Here is a 19,716-nt window from a genome sequence, read left to right on the forward strand (position 1 = left end):
GTCTCCTTTTAACAGTAATCACCATAGTCAGGGGCGGAATCGGGGGCTGCCGGAGAATTGAGAAAAAAAAAATTTAGTTTTGGTATCTGGTAATATTTTGGAGAGAATTATATTGACTCTATGTAGTATTATTTCAATATTTAAAGATAGATGAGATGGTTAAGAATGCTTATTTCTATTTGAGAGGTCCTATGTTCAACTGTCTTCAACCTCATTTTCTTTTAAAAAGTTTTTATTTATTTTAATTTTATTTTTCAATAATTTTATTTGAGAGGTCCGATTGTTCAACTGGACTTTGAAAATTCACCGTAAATCGCATAGTTAATTTTGATTTTTTTTATTGATATGTTTAAACCCCGGATCATTTGAGGTCCTGGTTCCGCCATACTGACCATAACCCATAATACGTTTTATCATATATATATATATATATATATATATATATATATATGTATATATATATATATGTAGAAGGGATGAAGATCATTCATTGATATGATTAGTAGAGTAGTTGTGACCATTATTGATTAGAAGCAAATCATTGAAAGTAGGATCCAAGGATAATGCATGATTATGGGTTGTTGGCAAACTGTGATTTGTTTACGTTATTACAAATATACAATTAACTTATTCTTATATTTTTTTTCTAAACCACTAGTATCATGAGATGATCACTACAAGAAATCGCTCTTTTTGTGGGGAATATCTAGTGGGGATATATTATTCGCTACTAAAATTAATAGATTTGTGAGGAATACATATTTCGCTACTGATCATAAGATTTCAGTGGGGAATTTATTTGTTCCCCACATAAAATGATATATCGATGGCGAAATAATATATTCGACACAAAAACATAATATATAGTGGCGGAATTTTAATTCGTCATAAAATTGGATAAATTTTTGTGTGGAATTAAGGTGTTCCCCATAAAATAATGCATGTCTTAGTGGTGAACAAATTAATTCCACACATAAACTCCTTATAACGATGGATTATAAATTCCCATAAAATTGTATATATTTTTGTGACGTTTTAAATGATTTTTTCCACTATAAAAAAAAATTGTGTGTATGCCATTGCTTTATTATTTGTCTTTTATTTAACATTATATATTAGTGGGGATTCAAAAAATTTGTCATAGTGAAGATCATATATTGTGGGAAGTTGTATATTCGCCACAGAAAAATATATATATTGTGAGGATTCCTAATCTCCTCACTAATGCATATGCACTGTAGTGGCGATATAATTTAATTTCTCACTATTGGTTAGGTATTGAGATTATACGGTGAAGTCTACCAAAAAGCGTAAGACTCTGTTTTTTATTACTTAATTTCATTGTCAATCAGTTCAGTTCAGTAACTAGTTTAGTTCCGTAATTTATCATTACTTATTATAATTATAATTATTTTTTATAATTATTATTTTTCATTATTATTATTTTCACTATTATTACAACTATTATTAATTTTATTAAATTTTTATTTTAATTATTACTATTTTTAAAGGATTATATTATTATTTCAGTTTTAGTGTTCAATTTTCTCAGTTATGAAAAACAGAGCCTAGCCTGTATCAAGGAAACCTTATGTAATCTCTGATCATCAAGTTAGTGATCCAAGAGTATGAGGAGAGCTAACCGTCTGTAAAGAGAGAGAAAAAGAGAAAAAAGTTAGTTTTTTGTGCTCTATTATTTATTGGTGAGGGATGTAGAAGAAAAAGACTAGAATGCCCTTAGATCTGACTCATCTAGTTGAGGTGGATATGAGCCTTTTTGCCATGTTTAGAGATGGTTATGGGTGAATGAGTGCAAAGCCTTATAATGGGTCCTATTACATAAATCTGGCTCATTGAGAGATCACGAAGTTATTCCTAAAAAAATTATAAAATTGATTTTTGGTGGAATGTGTTTCTCATCGTTGTGCCAAAAGCAGTTTCAAACACTATCTACTATTACTCTATCACGGTCTATGATATTGAAGATACAGATTCAAACTTCTGTGATATAGTTCTAAATTTTAGGTCAATATGCACTATTTTTTCCATGAATTAAAGAATATCTTTCTTCTTAAAAAAATATATTGTAAATTAATATATATATATATATATATATATAATACATAAATATATTTAATAATTAATATTATAAAGCATGTTATAGTGAGCCATCTTATTCCTATACAACCAAAGTCTAGTCGAGAAATAAGTGCGTAGAGCCAAGTGGGTTTTAGCTCATTGAATGTGGGATAAGTAGGTACACGAGTCTGTGAACCTGTGTACTTATATCATGTATTCTATATAACCAATATGATTATATATAATATAAATTACATCAAATTAATAAAATGCCAAATGGATCGTATTGAACGAGATGTTTTTATGGATAGTAGTGACATGTCAAAAATCGATAGTCCTAACCGAAAATTTTGAGTTTTTTCCATTCACAAATTAAAAGTATTTAACATGGAGTAGAAACTAGAAAGGTAAATTGTTACTAGAAAGGTAAATTGTTACAAACTAAGCATAAAAAGTAAATCTAATCTTCTTCTTCAACATCGGTAATGAATTTGCCAGTACCAGGATTCAAAGCGGCAAAGAAGAAGAAGACAACGTTGAACAACACAAGAGGTTCGATTTCACTGATCGGAAGTCCAGTCTCTATGTTCAGTTGTGCTAATGCTCCTTTACCCGTTATGATTTCTCCAATCAACGAAAATGCTATTCCCAACTGTGCCAATCTTCCCACGAACAGTTCGTTCGACTTTGTAAATCCGAACAATGGACCTTGCAAATCACAAAACAAACACATCAATATTAGATTCGAGCCAGAAAGGACAATCGGGATGGATTTAGGAGGTCGGGAGGGGCTTCAGTCACATACTAATTGCCGAAAAATTAATTTATGTATGACACTTCAATTTTTTTTAGATAAAAATATCCATGAGTATTATGCATATGTCAATGTCAATGAATTCTAAATTTGTCGTTTTATCCATAGGTAGAAATTCTAAACACTTATTAGTTTTTTTTCTCACCGTGCTTTCTTTCATAACAGGTTCTGCTGGTCACACTATTACTAAATTGGCGCTCAATCTCCTCCCGTATAGACCGCTAATTAGTGGCGGGAAAAGAGTGCACGGAAAGTCCAATTGACCCGAGACATAGTAAAACATCCCGAGGATGTTGCAATTGTACTCCGAGACCCAAAACTAAAAAAGAAATGAAAGCGGAAAATGAGTACCTCCTTCTTTAAGACCCAAAGTAGCCCTAAGACCTTTGCCTGGAGGGACAACAGCCCCTTCAATACCAGTGGGAGGGTCATCAACAAATTGACCACGGTCACCCAATGCTCCAATGGCTCCAAGCAATGTGAAAAGAATGAAGAATAGAAGAAGTGGCTCTGCTTCATAAATTGGGATTCCTGTTTCAAGATTCAACTGTGCTAGAATTCCTTTTCCTGTTAATGCTTCTCCCAATAGAGATGCCTGCAAAAACGGATTTTTTTCGCTAAAACCGTCAGTAAACACAATAAAAAAAAAAGTAGTCATTTTATTTCGTTACACAAAAGTTTAGGCGAGGAGTAGTATCTCCATTCTACGGTCAAGGAAACCTTATGGCCACATAAGAACTTACATATTGTTTTACTTATAGGGACTCTAACAACGACAGTGAAAGAATTCATGTGGAGTTTCCACAAGGGTCGTTTCCTTACTCTTGAGCATACCCGATATATATTTTTGTTCCTTTTTAAAATGTTAGTATGTGTTAGGAGGGGCACAAATGAGACAGAAAAACCGTGAAGTTTTGGTTTGAATGTTTGTTTGGTAGAAAAAGTTGGATAGTTTTAGTATAAAAATAAATCTTGTGATTTAATTGATTTTCAAAAACAATTTCTGTGGCTTAAAAGTTTATAAACAGATTTTCTGTGTTTTGTGAAATTTGCAGTTAAAGAAACATAAGTCAATTTTTCAATCTAACAATGTAGTTTAGTTAATTTGTAAAGTAAGACCTTGTTTGATAACTCACTTAATTAGTTAAATTAAAATATTAAGAACTTATTTAATTTAAGTGCGTTTGATAAAGGTTGTTCCTCTACCTCTTAAATTAGTTAATTAGGTGAAAATTCACTTATTTTGATAAGTGAAAATATTTAACTTAACATTTTAAGTTAAATATTATCAAGTAATATTTTTATAAAAGCTGCATAATTTAATACGTTCAACACTTATAATATTCAGCACTTAATAATCGATAGCTTTGACAGTAATTTTTAACAAAATAACTAAGTTTATAAACTGCAGAGAACATATAACCCGCAAACTTTTAAATCAGAGAGACTGTTTTTGACATGTCATGCTCTCGTGGCATTGAGTTGATTGCTCTAGCCGCCCTATTCAACATTTTAATGAGAGGTGACAATTATGTGATATTAGCTATATATTTCATATGGTTATATAGTGTTATCCGGTTAGAAATTGACCGGAGACCGGAAGATTGAGAAAATCAAGTTGGTTTATATCTGTAAATCGTATTATCGGGTTAGAAAATAAGTACTTACAGCGAATCCAATCATAGCAACACGACCAACAAAGAGTTCATTCTGCTTAGTGAAACCAATTCCACCAGAAGTACCAAATATACCATCTTCTACCTTTTTCTTCGCTTTCTCAACCTACAACAACATTCAAAACTCCATTAATATCAAAAGAATATAAAAATTGATAAACTATACATAGACATTGCATCGACTGGGTCCGAATTGGGTGATGTCGGGATAGAAGCCCTAAACAATGAGCAAATAGAAACTGAATCTCACATCTGAAATGGAGAATGATATTAGTAAAATGAGAATCTGATATACCTTCTTCTTGGGAGCAGCTTTGGCTTTTGATTTAAAGAGAGCAACAGTAGTAAAATTGTAAGAAGATGAAGATGAGGAAGAAGAAGGGAGAGGATTGAAGAAGAGAGAAGACAAAGATTTAGGTTTAAGTCTTTGGATTTGAAATTGAAGAAGAGGCTCTCTTTTTAAATCGACTGCTGCATATCTTGTTGAAACACCAGACGCGAATAACATGGTTTGAGCCATTAACTTTAATTCTCTGCTCTGCTCTGCCCTGCCTGGGGTTTCAAGTTCTTTCTTTGTGTTGGATCTGTCGATGGCGATGAAGAAATGTAGTAGTGATGAGTGAAGTAAAGGCTGAGAGTAGAGAGTGAGATTTTTGTGGATATGGTGCGACAAAGTTTAAACGATGGGCTAATAGAGTGAACACGTCTTCTTCTTCTACATTAGATATTTGTGATTCTTATAATTTTCATTTTATTTTCTCCAATAATGCTTTGTGACCAATTCTATTTTACCTAATGGTGAAATTTAACCTTAGTGTGTTTAACGTATGACATGATACAAATTTAATATTAACGTTTTCAAACAAGATCAAATTTAATCCTAGTGTTTAACATATGATATGATGTTATTTAACTATTACATCGTACCTTCTAAATAAGTTTGTCGATAAATTGAAACAGTTTCGTATATTTTTTTTTTTTGTAGTTTGTCCAATTTGTCGATTCGAGACTCGTCAGACAACCTTTAGGTGGATCATCTCCCAATTAAAGCTTTTTGCGTATGCTAGGACTTGAATTCGAGTTTTTTCTATTGGTTTTTTGAAACTATATTAGTAACACTGTAAATATTTTAGATAATTTGACAAAAAAAATTGTCATTTACTTATATGTAGCATATTTAGTTTTTAGCATTTTAACAGAATTTTTTGTAATTTTGTTAGTAATACACTAAATATTTTAAACGTAATTGATATTTGTAAGGTCTAGAGTGACAGTTAAATACCAATTAAACCAGTTTTTCTAATTTTCGATAATATAGGTTAAAATTGATCTTGATTGGAAACATTGGGATTAAATTTAATCTATTTCATACGTTAAGGTTAAATTTACACTTTTCTTAAAACGTTGAGGCTAAATTTGATCTTTATCTTTTTTTTTTTTTTGTAGAGATATAAAAAAATTACTTACATTGTTGTGTATAACGATTAGATTATAGGATTAATACATCATTCATATATGTAAGGGTATTAGATATGTGTATGAATTGTATTAGAGTTTTTCGTTTTCCTTTAAGTTTATATGTAATTTTCACTAACTTTTAGATAGTTTCAAGTCATCTTATTTCATTTCTCATTAGATCTGTTATGGTATTAGAGTGCGCTCTACACCAATCTTCTTCTTTTTGGTTGATATGGTTTCTTCCTTTAGGGGATATCATTGTTTTTGAAGATTGTTCTATCATCTTCATCTTCTTTGTTTTTCGATCTCGATTCATTCTAAATCAAAATGAGTCAAGATTTACGTTTTGGTAGTCAAATAAAACAGTGTGAATCGCTACCTAGTGATCTTTCAACAACTCAATCCAAAGTCGCAAGAACAACTGAATTATCAACATACTAGAGAAACTAATTTTGTTCATCCGTCTTTGAATCCAACTAGTTGTTATTAGATGCATCCAGATGAAAATCTGAGTTCAGTTATTGTAGCTCAACTTTTGAGCATACTGCACTCTATTCCCTAAAAAAAAAAATTATTCATTAATAAATTTTTGTAATAGGATGAATGCATTAGCTAGATTGATATAGATTGAATTGAGTTTTATAAATTCTAATCCTTAAAATATATTAAAAGTACTGATTTTACTAGTTTGACATAATCCAAAAATGATGATTTGATGTAGTTGTAAGTAGTTTTTAAAATATGAATTTCTGTATAATTTTCCCTATTTTCTTTATCTATATTTGATCCATTTAATTAATTTTATCAATGATATCATCTATACTATATATAATTACGGAAGCAGAGAGAAATGAGAAGAAGTGTTTTAAAGGTCTTTTTAATGAGTTGTCAACATCAGATTAAAAATATTTAATTAATTAAAAATAAATATTTAATTAATTAAAATCTATACTATATATAATTACGGAAGCAGAGAGAAATGAGAAGAAGTGTTTTAAAGGTCTTTTTGATGAGTTGTCAACATCAGATTAAAAATATTTAATTAATTAAAAATAAATATTTAATTAATTAAAAATTAAAAATTACAAATTTATATTTATAATATATTAAATAATTACTAGCCTATTAATTAAAATAATAAAAGAAAGCAAGAGTTACGGGAAGATAAAAAAACACAAAGCAAAAGAAATCCAAAAGTCACAAATAAACTTCTATATAAAGCATGATAGATAGTATTCCACCATTATATTCATTGGTCACGATAGATAGTATTATATTTCTGAAGGTAAATATTCGATTTTTTTCATATGTTGTAGTCAGGGGCGGATCCAGGACTCAATAGTCGGAGGGGCTAAATTGTGTGCAAGAAAAAAAAACAAATACATTAAAAAAATCGAAATAACAAATTCTTCATAAATTGCTAATAAATAGTTCTTGTTACCTCTAGTAAAAAAAATTAACGTTTCTTGACCTTTAACTGACTCGAAGAAGATAAGTAATGCTGAGAAGATGGCAATTTATTCCTTCGAAATTTCATAGCTTGAAAATTGCGCACAATCGCTTCATTCTCAATACCAACAAAAATCCTTTTTTCAACATAACACATCATACAATCTTCGAGAAAGTCATCACCCATTTTGTTGCGCAAATCCGTCTTAATAAGTTTCATTGCAGAGAAAGATCTTTCAACAGAAGCTGTTGCAACTGGTAAGATCAAAATCAACTCAATAAGCCGGTATGTGAAGGGAAAAAGAGAGTGATACTTTAGCTCAACCATCTTCTTTGCAAGTACGCCAACATCGTTCATACCAGAGAATAATTCATTCGATCTCATTTCATAAATGAACAGTTTAAATTCATCTTTGAGCTGAGATAGATCACAATAGAAAAAATCTGATGAATATAACTCAGCAAGCCGAAGCACTCGTTGAAGATCAAAATTCTCAAATGAATTCGTAGGATCAAGACAGGACATGCACACAAGTAGTTCTGTATTCGATTCAGAAAAGCGACTATCGAATTCAATAATAAGTCGAGCAATAACCTTGCATTGAGTAAAAATAGAAAAGTCAACAAAATATTTAATAATAGCTATAAGTTATCACGTTATATGTAAAAAGAACAAGAAAAACTTAGTACCTCGACAAGGACCTTTTAACAAATAACGCCTCCGTAATTCATCTTGAATTGCATTATCATACATAATAATCGGCTTCCTTTCCCCTGGATCACCAATTACATCCTCATCGGATTCCACACATTGTCTCTTTTCACTAGGATTAGGGTCATTTGATGAAGATTCAACATTTTGAACCTTATCAACCGGTTTATAAAATTTGTGCATTATATTCCTAATATATATCAACAAAATCATCAACACAAAATCACAAAATCAATAAAATCACAAAATCAATTGTGCATTATATCCCTAAACTCTAAATTTGTGCATTATATCCCTAATATATATCAACAAAATCATCAAAACAAAATCAATAAAATCACAAAATGCACAAAATCATCAAAGCATTATATCCCTAAACCCTAAATTTGAGCATTATATCCCTAATATATAATCAGTAAAATTATCAACACAAAATCACTTAATTAAACATAAAATCATTTAATTAAACACAACATCACTTAATTAAACACAAAATCACTAATTTAGATAATTTAAATTAAAGAAACCCTAATTATAAATTAGGGATTTAAATTGCAAAACTAACCTTAAATTTTGTTTGAAGCTTTATATCCGTAATTTCCGTTGATCTTTGTTCTATTTTGTCTCTTAATCAAAGAAAAAGAGAAAGGAAAGAAAGAAAAGAAAAGAAAATGGGAGAAAAAAAGAAAGCTAAATAAAGAAGCAGAGGAGAGGAAGAAAGGAGATGTCGAATGAATGAATAAAGAAGGAAGAGGGCATGGTGGGTGGAAATCCCTTAGTAGTGTCTGTCCTGTTTTTTAATTTTTTTTTTTTCAAATCCCTAAGTCCAAAACGACGTCGTTTTGGACGTTTCATTTAAGTCCAAAACGACGTCGTTTTGGACTTAGGGTTTTAAAAAAAAATTAATAAACGAAGAAGAAGAGGAGCGCAGCCCTCTTCTTCTTCGTCTGCCATGGCCGGAGGGGCTCCGGCCATGGCAGATATTCGGCTTACCAGGGGTGAAAAACACCCCTGGTGGCGGTTTCCGGGAGGCCGGAGGGTCGGGAGACCCTCCCCTACCCCCCTGGATCCGCCCCTGGTTGTAGTTATTTTGTTCTCAATTATGTTGTTGTTTTATTTTTATTAAACAATAGTTGTTATAGTTTCATCTTTCAGATTCATTTCTGTTGTTACCCAGGTTTTACCTCTCGCTATCTTATCCATGCTTTCTTTTTTATTTGTCTTTTTTTTTCCAAACTGGTAGCTTCAATTGAAGAAATTCGACAGAAATAGAAGATGCATGAACAACTAAAACCGGAAAACACAAAAGTGTCAAAAATTACAAGAAATTCTTATGTTTCTCAATGTAATTATTCGATTTTTTTTCATATGTTGTAGTTATTTTTGTTCTCAGTTGTGTTGTTGTTTTCTTTTTATTAAACAATAGTTGTTATAGTTTCATTTTTCAAAGATAAAATTCCATTTCTGTCGTTATCCAGATTCCATACCTCTCGCTACCTTATCCATGTTTTCTTTTTTATTTATTTATTTTTCAAAATGACTAAAATAAAGATTTTGTATATTTGCATTCTTTTTTAGTATATGTTCCTAGGTGTTATCGTTTTGATTGTTAACTCTAACTAAAATTTAGATTTTCGGCTTTTTATGAACTCAATTTTTAGTTTTAATTGAAGTTAGATTAATTTTTCTAATTCGGAACATGTTGAAATTCACTCATTTTTTTAGTTTGAGTTTAGCTAATTGATATGGATTGTATTTTTTATTTTTATGCATTTTGGTACAAATAGATATAAAGTTTCACACGATAGTTGTTCATTGAAGTTTGAGACATATTAAATAAAATATTAAAGAGATATTGGAATATTATAATTACAATGAAGTTTATTTCAATATAAATTATGTTATATTATTATTATTATTATCAAGAAGTTATTTTTTCTCAATTTTCTAGATAAGGAGATTTTGTATATTTGCATTCTTTTTTAGTATATGTTCCTAGGTGTTATCGTTTTGATTGTTAACTCTAACTAAAATTTAGATTTTCGGCTTTTTATGAACTCAATTTTTAGTTTTAATTGAAGTTAGATTAATTTTTCTAATTCGGAACATGTTGAAATTCACTCATTTTTTTAGTTTGAGTTTAGCTAATTGATATGGATTGTATTTTTTATTTTTATGCATTTTGGTACAAATAGATATAAAGTTTCACACGATAGTTGTTCATTGAAGTTTGAGACATATTAAATAAAATATTAAAGAGATATTGGAATATTATAATTACAATGAAGTTTATTTCAATATAAATTATGTTATATTATTATTATTATTATCAAGAAGTTATTTTTTCTCAATTTTCTAGATAAGGAGATTTTGTATATTTGCATTCTTTTTTAGTATATGTTCCTAGGTGTTATCGTTTTGATTGTTAACTCTAACTAAAATTTAGATTTTCGGCTTTTTATGAACTCAATTTTTAGTTTTAATTGAAGTTAGATTAATTTTTCTAATTCGGAACATGTTGAAATTCACTCATTTTTTTAGTTTGAGTTTAGCTAATTGATATGGATTGTATTTTTTATTTTTATGCATTTTGGTACAAATAGATATAAAGTTTCACACGATAGTTGTTCATTGAAGTTTGAGACATATTAAATAAAATATTAAAGAGATATTGGAATATTATAATTACAATGAAGTTTATTTCAATATAAATTATGTTATATTATTATTATTATTATCAAGAAGTTATTTTTTCTCAATTTTCTAGATAAGGAGATTGTAAGCGTCTAATACGCTTGATAAGATGTTTATTCTTGAAGAATTTGATGAGTTGTCAACGTAGTATAAAATCAAAATAAAAAAGATTTAATTAATTAAAAATAACAAATTTATATTTATAATATATTAAACAATTATTAACCTATTAATTAAAATAATAAACGACAGTAAAAGTTACAAGAAGATGAAAAAACACAAAGCAAATGAAATCCAAAAGTCACAAATAAACTTCTATATAAAGCATGACAGATAGTATTCCACTATTATATTCATTGGCCATGATAGACAATATTAACGTTTTTTTTACTGAGTGGTTACAATTGCGATTTAATTCTATTTAACTAAAATTAATTTATGGACTTAATACTTCATTAAGAAAAAAATAAAATGTTTAATTAATGGGAAAAAAATATTTTCACTCTCCTCTTTATACGCTTATGTCTCGACATTCTCTCTTATTTTCAAAAAATAAAACCCGAGAGGAAGACGGTTCTCTCCTAATTATCTCTTTCGTCCCTTCATTTTTTTTCAATTCTTTTGTTTGTTTTTCTTACTTACAAAATTCAAGAATATATAATTACTAGAAAATATTAATGAAGTCAAATAAGTAATATCTGCGAGTGTGGTTGATATTCTATATAGTGAAAGAATGAAGAACAAATTGATCGAATGTCTTGATGAGATATTACGAGATGAAAATAGGAGAAATCATCATCTTAAACTGATTCAATTAGATATATTGGGTTATTGTAGTAGAATGAATAATTGAATTCGAATACTTGGTGATCATGAAATTCCATCAACCAAAATAATTATCATCAAGATGAATTTGTGACTAATTCTTACGAATTTTATTTTTTTATATGTAACATATTGAATTGATAAAGTTTATTCATATGCAACGTTAGAAAAGTATTGATTGTAATAGTTTATAGAATAATATATTGATGTTGCTTCCATTTTAACATAGATTGTAATTCTTTTGTATCGTAGATATAATATTTAATTTTAATTGTAGTTTAATTCAATTTTTGTTTAACCTATATTGTAATTCTTTTGTATCGTAAATATAATATTTAATTTTAATTATAGTTTAATACAATTTTTGATTTTTTATTATATTCTAATATATTTCTTAATTAATCTGCTATTTTATTATTATTGTTTCACAGAATATTTGGAATATAAAAATGTATTAAAATTCCTAAAAAGTACAAATCATTGAATTTTGTAAAAATAAATAAATCATTCATCTTTAGTTAAAATTCTATAAAAAAAAATAGTCAATTATTTTTAAAATCAATTTAATTTGAATTATCATTAAAAAATATATATTAATTTCAAATATACATAATATAAATTTTTTTCATTGCATGATATAAAATTATTTAAAAGTAAATATGTCAATTTATTTATTTATCTAAATTATATAAAAGTTTCATACCCCGTGCCTCGCACGGGTTTTCGACTAGTTCCATTTAAAATCAGAGTCGTATCAATCTATTTATTAAATGAGTTGAGAACAATTAGCTTTAACACTTTAACAGAAAATTATTAGTAACATTGAAAATAACGTTCCTCGCTAAGAATGTGTTATGTGGCGCAATCTGAATAGGTATTGCTAATGTATTAGAGATGCTACGCGAAAACAAAAAATATATTTTTTTCATCAAAATTTTTGTACCTGAAAAATAAAAATATCTAATTTTATAATTTATTGTGGCATCAAAATAGCTTCTCATCTAAAAAAAATTAAAGATAAATAATTTATTAGTTTTTACTTTTGTAACGTACTGTTTAGTTTTGTAGTATATCTGTTTATACTGAATATAACGGTTAATTTTTTTAAAAAAAATAGAGAGAATGACTAAAAAGTTAATAATTACCAAAGATAAGAACCTTGCAATATATTTTTTAAAATAAATGTATTAAATAAAAAGAAAAATAAAATTGTTGTTCACAACTGGGAAGATATATATTTGTCACTATTCCTCTATTTTATTTACAATCAACTAATTTTATTTATTTTTGGATGTTTTAGGCGTGGCAAGATAATGAGGTGGCCATGAATTTGTGATGCGGAGGGCATTAATGAAACAAACGTGTCCTAATATTTGGCAAAAATCTTCCAGAGTCCCTGACTCTTCATTTATTAGTTCATTTAACTCTTAATTTTTTTAGTTAGACATGTTAAGCTTATGATCTTTTATATTCTACCATATAAGCCTATAATGACTATAAAAGTTAGTTTTGAATATAAAACTCGATTATCAGAGTGTTATTCATTTCACTTGTGTTAGAAATTTCATTTAGTTCGAAACAATTTTTAATATATGTAATGTGTGATTATAAAAAAAATTGTAAAAACTTTATTTTGAAACAATTTCAAACATATATGAAATTAATAATAGGCTTAATACATCATTTGCCTTCTGAACTTGTCCAAAGAGCTTGATTGGCCCCTTGAACTTTCAAAGTGTCCCGCTAGCCCCATGAACTTGTATAAAATGTTTAGTTAGCCCTCTAAACTTGCGTAAAATGTAATCAATTGATCACTCGGTCGCAAAAAAGTAAGTTAAATGCGGAAGATGTATTCCACGAGTTTTAAAAAAAGTAAAACGACCAAAATCGGGGTATACAATTCTAATATAAGAGAAGACAAGTTGTATAGTTGAGCAAGTAATAACTTCATTTTTAATTTATTTTTGAATTATGTAATAATATTCTAATATGCGTGAAATACATCTTCCGCATTTAACTTACTTTTTTGCGACTGAGTGATCAATTGATTATATTTTATACAAGTTCAAGGGGCTAACTAAATATTTTATACAAGTTCAGGGGGCTATTAAAATACTTTGAAAGTTCAGGAGGTCAATTAAGCTTTTTGGACAAGTTTAGAAGTTCAGAGGGCAAATGATATATTAAGCCTTAATAATATTTTTAACTGTACGGGATATTCATAACTAACCAATTTGATTAACATTAATTTAACATGACAGGATAGAAAAAAAAATCAGGAATTTAATACATTTTTATAAAATAATACTTTTTACCCTAATATTTCTCTACCATTTAAATTATAAATTCAACACAAATAAATAAAAATCCCCACAATTAATGGAGATGCAAAAGTTACAAGTTGGAACAATGGAATCTACTAGAATTATGTCGACAAATATTCGAATGACACCTCACCACACAATCAAAACTCCTTCCACATAATTTGGAACAAAAGATATTTTTTATCTTTTTATTTTTGAATGAAGATATTTTTTATCTAGTTCATAAAAATCCTAGGGTATACTCTTTATTGGGCCGTGGGCCAAACCTTCATTCAACTTGGCCCAAAATAGTTACATGTTGCAAAAGAAAACCCAATGACCAGTGAAATTTGTTACGATTTACGAATATAGAATTTAGTTAAAATTGAGTTACCCCAATTCAATTTTAACCGTTTAAAAACAGTAAAAAAAGAATCGCCTAAAAGTAAAAAAACTCCTTTTTGTGGGCAAAATCAACCTCCTAAAGTTCAGCCTAACATTTAGGAAGTCTTATTTGTTGAAACACCTTTCCACGAGATTTTGATTTGACAAAATCATTTAAATTAATCCATGATTAAGGGACAATTAAATTTAAGTGCTTTGATTTAATTGTACTAATACGTTTGTTCAATGTTAAGTATATATGTATATATCAAAAAGTAAAGACAGGACGAAGTCAGCATAAGATCACAGCACAAGCTGAGTAGAGTGGAACTCAGTGTAAGAGAAGTTAAGTCATCTTCAGAACAGAAGCTTAAAGATCAAGTCAATCAATGAAGCTGAGTGGAACGGAACTCAGTATCAAAAGAAGAAAAGACTTCTTAAGAACTATGTCTTGCAGAACGAAGCTGACCATGGAAGCTGAGTAAAAGAGAACTCAGTATCTGAATTGGCAACAATCAAAAGACAACGAATAACAAAGTCGTGCTGAGTAATCTCTAACTCTCTCAATATATATATATCTGTATGTGTTGCTTGTTATATTTACTCAGCATATAAATTGTCTGAATTGATATTGAGTAAATAAGAGTGCTGAGTTGGAAGCTGACCACAAAAGTGTCAATTCCCAACTCATATGTAAAATAGTTCTAGTCAATATCTGACTAAAGCTATCTTACGTTACAATCGGCCGTGCTGACCAAAGCTGAGTTGACAAACTTAAGAGAATATATTAAGTCAGCTTAATTAAAAACGAAAAAGTTGTATTAGTTCCTAACCCCCCATTTGGAACTAATCACGCGGGACCAACAAGTGGTATCAGAGCCAAATAGCTCACTATTCAAAGATTTAACAATCTTGAGCTGATCCCGATAAATGGCTGAGAACAACACTCGTTTCCTTCCCGGGAACCAAACAACACAGATACTCCCAGAGGGATTATCAATTAGTCGGCCTCCCCTATTCTTTGGATCAAATTATACATTCTGGAAGAATAGGATGAAGAACTTTATTCAAGCCACAAACATGAGTGCATGGCTTGCAATAATTCAAGGCCCATATGTGCCATATAAAACTGTTGACAATGAGAAAGTTGTTAAGAGTGAAACTAAGTGGTCAGAAGATGACCTTAAAAAATTACAAAACAATGCTTCGGCTATCAATATGCTTCACTGTGCGTTAGATGCTGCAGAATACAATAAGATTTCAGGTTGCGAGTCAGCACAAGAGATTTGGAAAAAGCTTGAAGTAACCTACGAAGGTACAAGCAAGGTCAAGGAGTCAAAGGTGAACCAACATATGAGATTATACGAGCTATTCGAGATGAACGACGATGAGGACATCTCCGGGATGAATGCTAGATTCACCAACATCATAAATGAGCTAAAGAGGCTCGGCAAGAACTTCACTGAAGAAGAGCAGGTGAAGAAAATCCTGAGAAGCTTACCAAAGAGTTGGCAAGCTAAGAAAACTGCCGTGGAGGAAGCTCAAGACTTGACCACATATAAATATGATGAGCTGATCGGATCTCTGCTGACTCATGAGATCTCTATGAAAAAATTTGAAGCCAAAGAAAAGTCAGAAGACAAGAAACAAAAATCACTTGTCATGAAAGCTGACTCAACTGAAGCTGACTCATCAGATGATGAGGAAATGGCCATGTTCACGAGAAAGATGAAGAAGCTGTTCAGAAAGAATGAAAAGAACAGCAAGAGGCCATTCAGAAAAGGTGATAGGTACAAAGCTGAGTCCAGTGACAAATACAAAAAGGACAGTTCCAAGCCTGTCACCTGCTTTGAGTGCCATCAAACTGGGCACATTAAGTCAAGCTGCCCTAATCTAAAGAAAGACAAAAAGGAAGAAAAAAGGCAATGGTGGCCACATGGAGTGACAGTGACGACTCAACATCATCAGAAGCTGAAGTCACTGAGTTGGCAAACATATGCTTCATGGCCGATGACGCTGCTGACCACACTCAATCTGAGCATGCTGACTGATAGGGGTCAAAAACCCCTATCTTTGGGTACAGTTTTAGGACGGGTTTTAGAGTTATTTGGTTAATAAGCGAGCAATTCTCGCATTTAAATGCTTTTGTGTGAGTTAGTTAGGAATTGGAAACGTTCTATTTACTTTTCGTCGTTTAGGCTCGTTTTATGATCAATTTAGGCAAATACGGCCGAAATAGCATGCATAGTAGAATTCCGTTATCTTTTGAAGCTAATTGGTCCGTCAAAAGTCGCACCAAACGAAGCGTTTGCTCAAAATAGGCGATTGACGGATCAATTTGGCTTTTGGACTAATGTTTTCTGGAGTTTTTATGCGTGTGCAGGTGTAAGTTTGGACGAAAAAGGGCATAGAAGTCACTCGGCATGAATCGAGCATGCTTCGGGCGAAAACGCTCGGCGAGCAGGGCCCCACGGGCCATTTCTGCTCGCCCAGCAGGCCCCTGGAGGCCTGCTCGCCGAGCAGGCCCCTGGTGGCCTGCTCGCCGAGCAGGAGACTGCTCGCCGAGCAGGACGCCAGGCGCCTGCTCGGTGAGCAGGGGGCTGCTCGGCGAGTAGCCCTGCGAGAATTGGTCAAAAAGACCAATTCCGCCCCCACGAAGCCACGTTCGGCCCCACGTCTTCCTACACTAACAAGGACACGAAAATAGGTCAAAACGAGGCCCGAGACGCGTCTATAAATAGGATTTTTTCATTGTAAACTGGATATCTTTCGTTTTTGTAAATTATTTTAGCTTTCCCTTTGTAATTCCTCTCCATCTTCTCCATCTTCCTCAACCTCCATTGAAGCTCCTTCAAAGCTTTTTCTCGAGGAATTATCAAGGTCCGTCCTTAAGATCAAGTCGCCGGCTGCAGAGTAAACAGGTTCCCTGAAAGGGATTTTTGTATCTCCTTTTATCTTTCCATGTTTGTACTCTTTGATACAGTTGCCGAACTTGACTTATTGTATCTTGTGACAATTATCTTCGCCTTTAATAATAATTTAGCTCTTGTTTTGTTCTATGATTATTTGTCTAACCTCTGTCTTACGCTTTATTCAATTGGTTTAACTCATTCAAAAGCCCCAAAATCTAGTAGGCACATATTGCGAGCTGAATCTGACCTAGTCAGAGCCTAGGAGATTGACGACCTCTTAGTTGATTAAGCGCCAATTTACTGAGCCTTAGACCTAGTTTCGGCCTTAGGGAATCACGCGCTAGGAACCTCAGGAGGGTAAGTAGGGTTAATCGCCTTGAATACAAGTGACTCATATTAGGTTTTTATTCAATAGACTTGATAATCTATCTTTATTATTATCGTTCATACCATGTTCCTTCGAATAGTTTCATTAATGAAAGATCAATTAGGGGTAGAGTAACTTAGTTAGGCGTAGAATAACTTAGTTAGAATTAGATAACTTAGCTAGGATTAGCATAATTCAACCTAGGAGTAGATTAATTAAAACAAACAAACTCAAAACCCCCTAAGCCTAGATAACATCCGAGATCGAGTAGCTCGGTACTTGCAGAAATAAATCCTGTGGACGATAACCTGGACTTAAACCAGAAATTTATTACTTGATAACGACGGGGTACACTTATCCCTTAGTGAGTTCCCATCTCTAACCTAGGCGGGGACGCATCAAGTTTTTGGCGCCGTTGCCGGGGATTTATTTCTTCTGCAATATCGAACCAAAGGTTGATTTGTTAGTTTAGGCATTCATTGTGAATATCTTTGTTTATATCGTTTATACTTGTTGATATATGATTTCTTTATACTTTTCTATACTTGTTCATATCTGTATACTGTTACTTATCAACTTTTGTGCTAGAACTTCACTTTTTCTCAGCATTCTCTGATCAATGAATTGGCAAGAAAAAGTCGAGTGGCAAGCTCAAAAGTTTACTATCCCATCAAGATAATACATTCATACCCTGGAGAATGAGGCTCCCAATCCCTCCATGGCCGACTTAAATGAGAAAATGGATATCTTGATGGCGAAACTGAGCCTCAACACCAATGAAAGTGTAAGTTTTGTGGGTAATCACCAAAGGTATAATTCTAATCCCAATTCTTACATCTTTTATGATAGTGATTGGAGGAGACCTCAACACTCAAATCTGTCCTACGGGAACCCTAACATGTTGAGGCCTCCAAATAGGTTTGTTAATGAGCACAGGGGAAATGAATTGGGAATGTTCCCTTACGAACAAGCAATCCAAGTTCCTCCACAACCCTCTAGCTCACGAGATGAGGTGATGTCCCTTTTGAAAGGAATATCAGCCCGACTTACAATCAACGAGGAGGTTTGCAAGGACTTGAGCAACCAATTGGCTCAAATAAACCATGAGATGCAAGAGCAATCCCGATATGCTCTCCCAGGCATTAAGGATAACATAGAAATCCCACAAAGGGAATCAGCTCAAGCCATCTCCTTGAGGAACGACAAAAAGGTAGAACCAAGCCCACTGTCACATGCATCACTCAAGGTAAGTGAGGAACCGGAAGCGGTAAGCAACCCCGGTTCAAAATCTGAAATTCTAAATCATGTGATAGAAATAAATAATCAAATCGAAGCTTGTGTATATCAACTACCTTTTCCTCAAAAGTTAGAAAAGTTTGGATTTACTCCTTGTTCAGAAGTTTTCATTCTCTTCGACCTACCAAGAGAATCCAAAAGGGAGCAAACCAAACTTTTTCATAATATGTTTAAATTCGGCCTCCTACTTTCATTAAACTTATTTGAGGCTCTTAATCCGTTTTGTAGGTACGGGTTATTTGTTAAGGAGTTCGAGTTCCTAACGCGGATAGAAGCTTATACTTAGGAAGAAACTCTATGTCGAGCTAACCGACTGTAAAAGTAGCGCTTCTTGGGAGGCAACCCAAGTTTGGAATACAATTTTTTCTAGGTTTGTTTTTCTTTTTAATTTAATTTTAGATTTCTGTTTTTAACTTTAATCAGTAAGTTGTCTTCTCCACCCTAACTTTTTACACTTGTTCTTTATGGTTTGGGATGCAATGTTGGAACTTATTGCATATTTTTAGTGTGGGGAGGAGGGGTAGACAAACTTACAAAAATTTGTATAATTTTTAAATTTTTGTTGCGTTGTGTCTAGTTTAGTTTTGCGTTTTTCGGGTTTTATTTATGTTTTGCATGTTTAGGACCTAAAACCGTGAACTTCCTTCAAATCTAAACTTCGTTATTTGTCTTTGAGGGCTGAGAACCGAATCTAAAATTGCATGACAACTAGTTTAGGCGTAGGACACAACTCTTGTATCTGTAAAA

The 19,716-nt window shown here is 31.5% G+C and overlaps 1 protein-coding gene and 1 long non-coding RNA gene across 2 annotated transcripts; both read right to left on the minus strand.

The window, feature by feature from the left end:
* Positions 1-2,417: 2,417 nt before the first annotated feature.
* Positions 2,418-5,198, minus strand: LOC136201104 (photosystem II 22 kDa protein, chloroplastic). Its single transcript, XM_065991681.1, has 4 exons — positions 4,865-5,198; positions 4,562-4,675; positions 3,245-3,488; positions 2,418-2,787 (listed from the first exon to the last, which is right to left on the minus strand). Exons 1-4 carry the CDS (start codon positions 5,087-5,089, stop codon positions 2,540-2,542), a joined length of 831 nt encoding a protein of 276 aa, XP_065847753.1. The 5' UTR covers positions 5,090-5,198; the 3' UTR covers positions 2,418-2,539.
* Positions 5,199-7,317: 2,119 nt separating this feature from the next.
* LOC136201343 (uncharacterized) lies at positions 7,318-8,906 on the minus strand. Its single transcript, XR_010673795.1, has 3 exons — positions 8,754-8,906; positions 8,167-8,378; positions 7,318-8,071 (listed from the first exon to the last, which is right to left on the minus strand). It is a non-coding gene; the product is annotated as an uncharacterized lncRNA (long non-coding RNA).
* Between the last annotated feature and the right edge of the window lie 10,810 nt (positions 8,907-19,716).

Source organism: Euphorbia lathyris, chromosome 7 (genome assembly GCF_963576675.1).
Source record: "Euphorbia lathyris chromosome 7, ddEupLath1.1, whole genome shotgun sequence".
Taxonomy (NCBI): domain Eukaryota; kingdom Viridiplantae; phylum Streptophyta; class Magnoliopsida; order Malpighiales; family Euphorbiaceae; genus Euphorbia; species Euphorbia lathyris.

Coding starts and splice junctions, on each gene's coding strand:
- LOC136201104 (XM_065991681.1), bottom strand. CDS start 5,089: ATGGCTCAAACCATGTTATTCGCGTCTGGTGTTTCAACAAGATATGCA. Junction 3,489..4,561: donor TTGCTATGATTGGATTCGCT/GTAAGTACTTAT, acceptor CCGTTTTTGCAG/GCATCTCTATTGGGAGAAGC. Junction 2,788..3,244: donor TTTGGGTCTTAAAGAAGGAG/GTACTCATTTTC, acceptor GTGATTTGCAAG/GTCCATTGTTCGGATTTACA.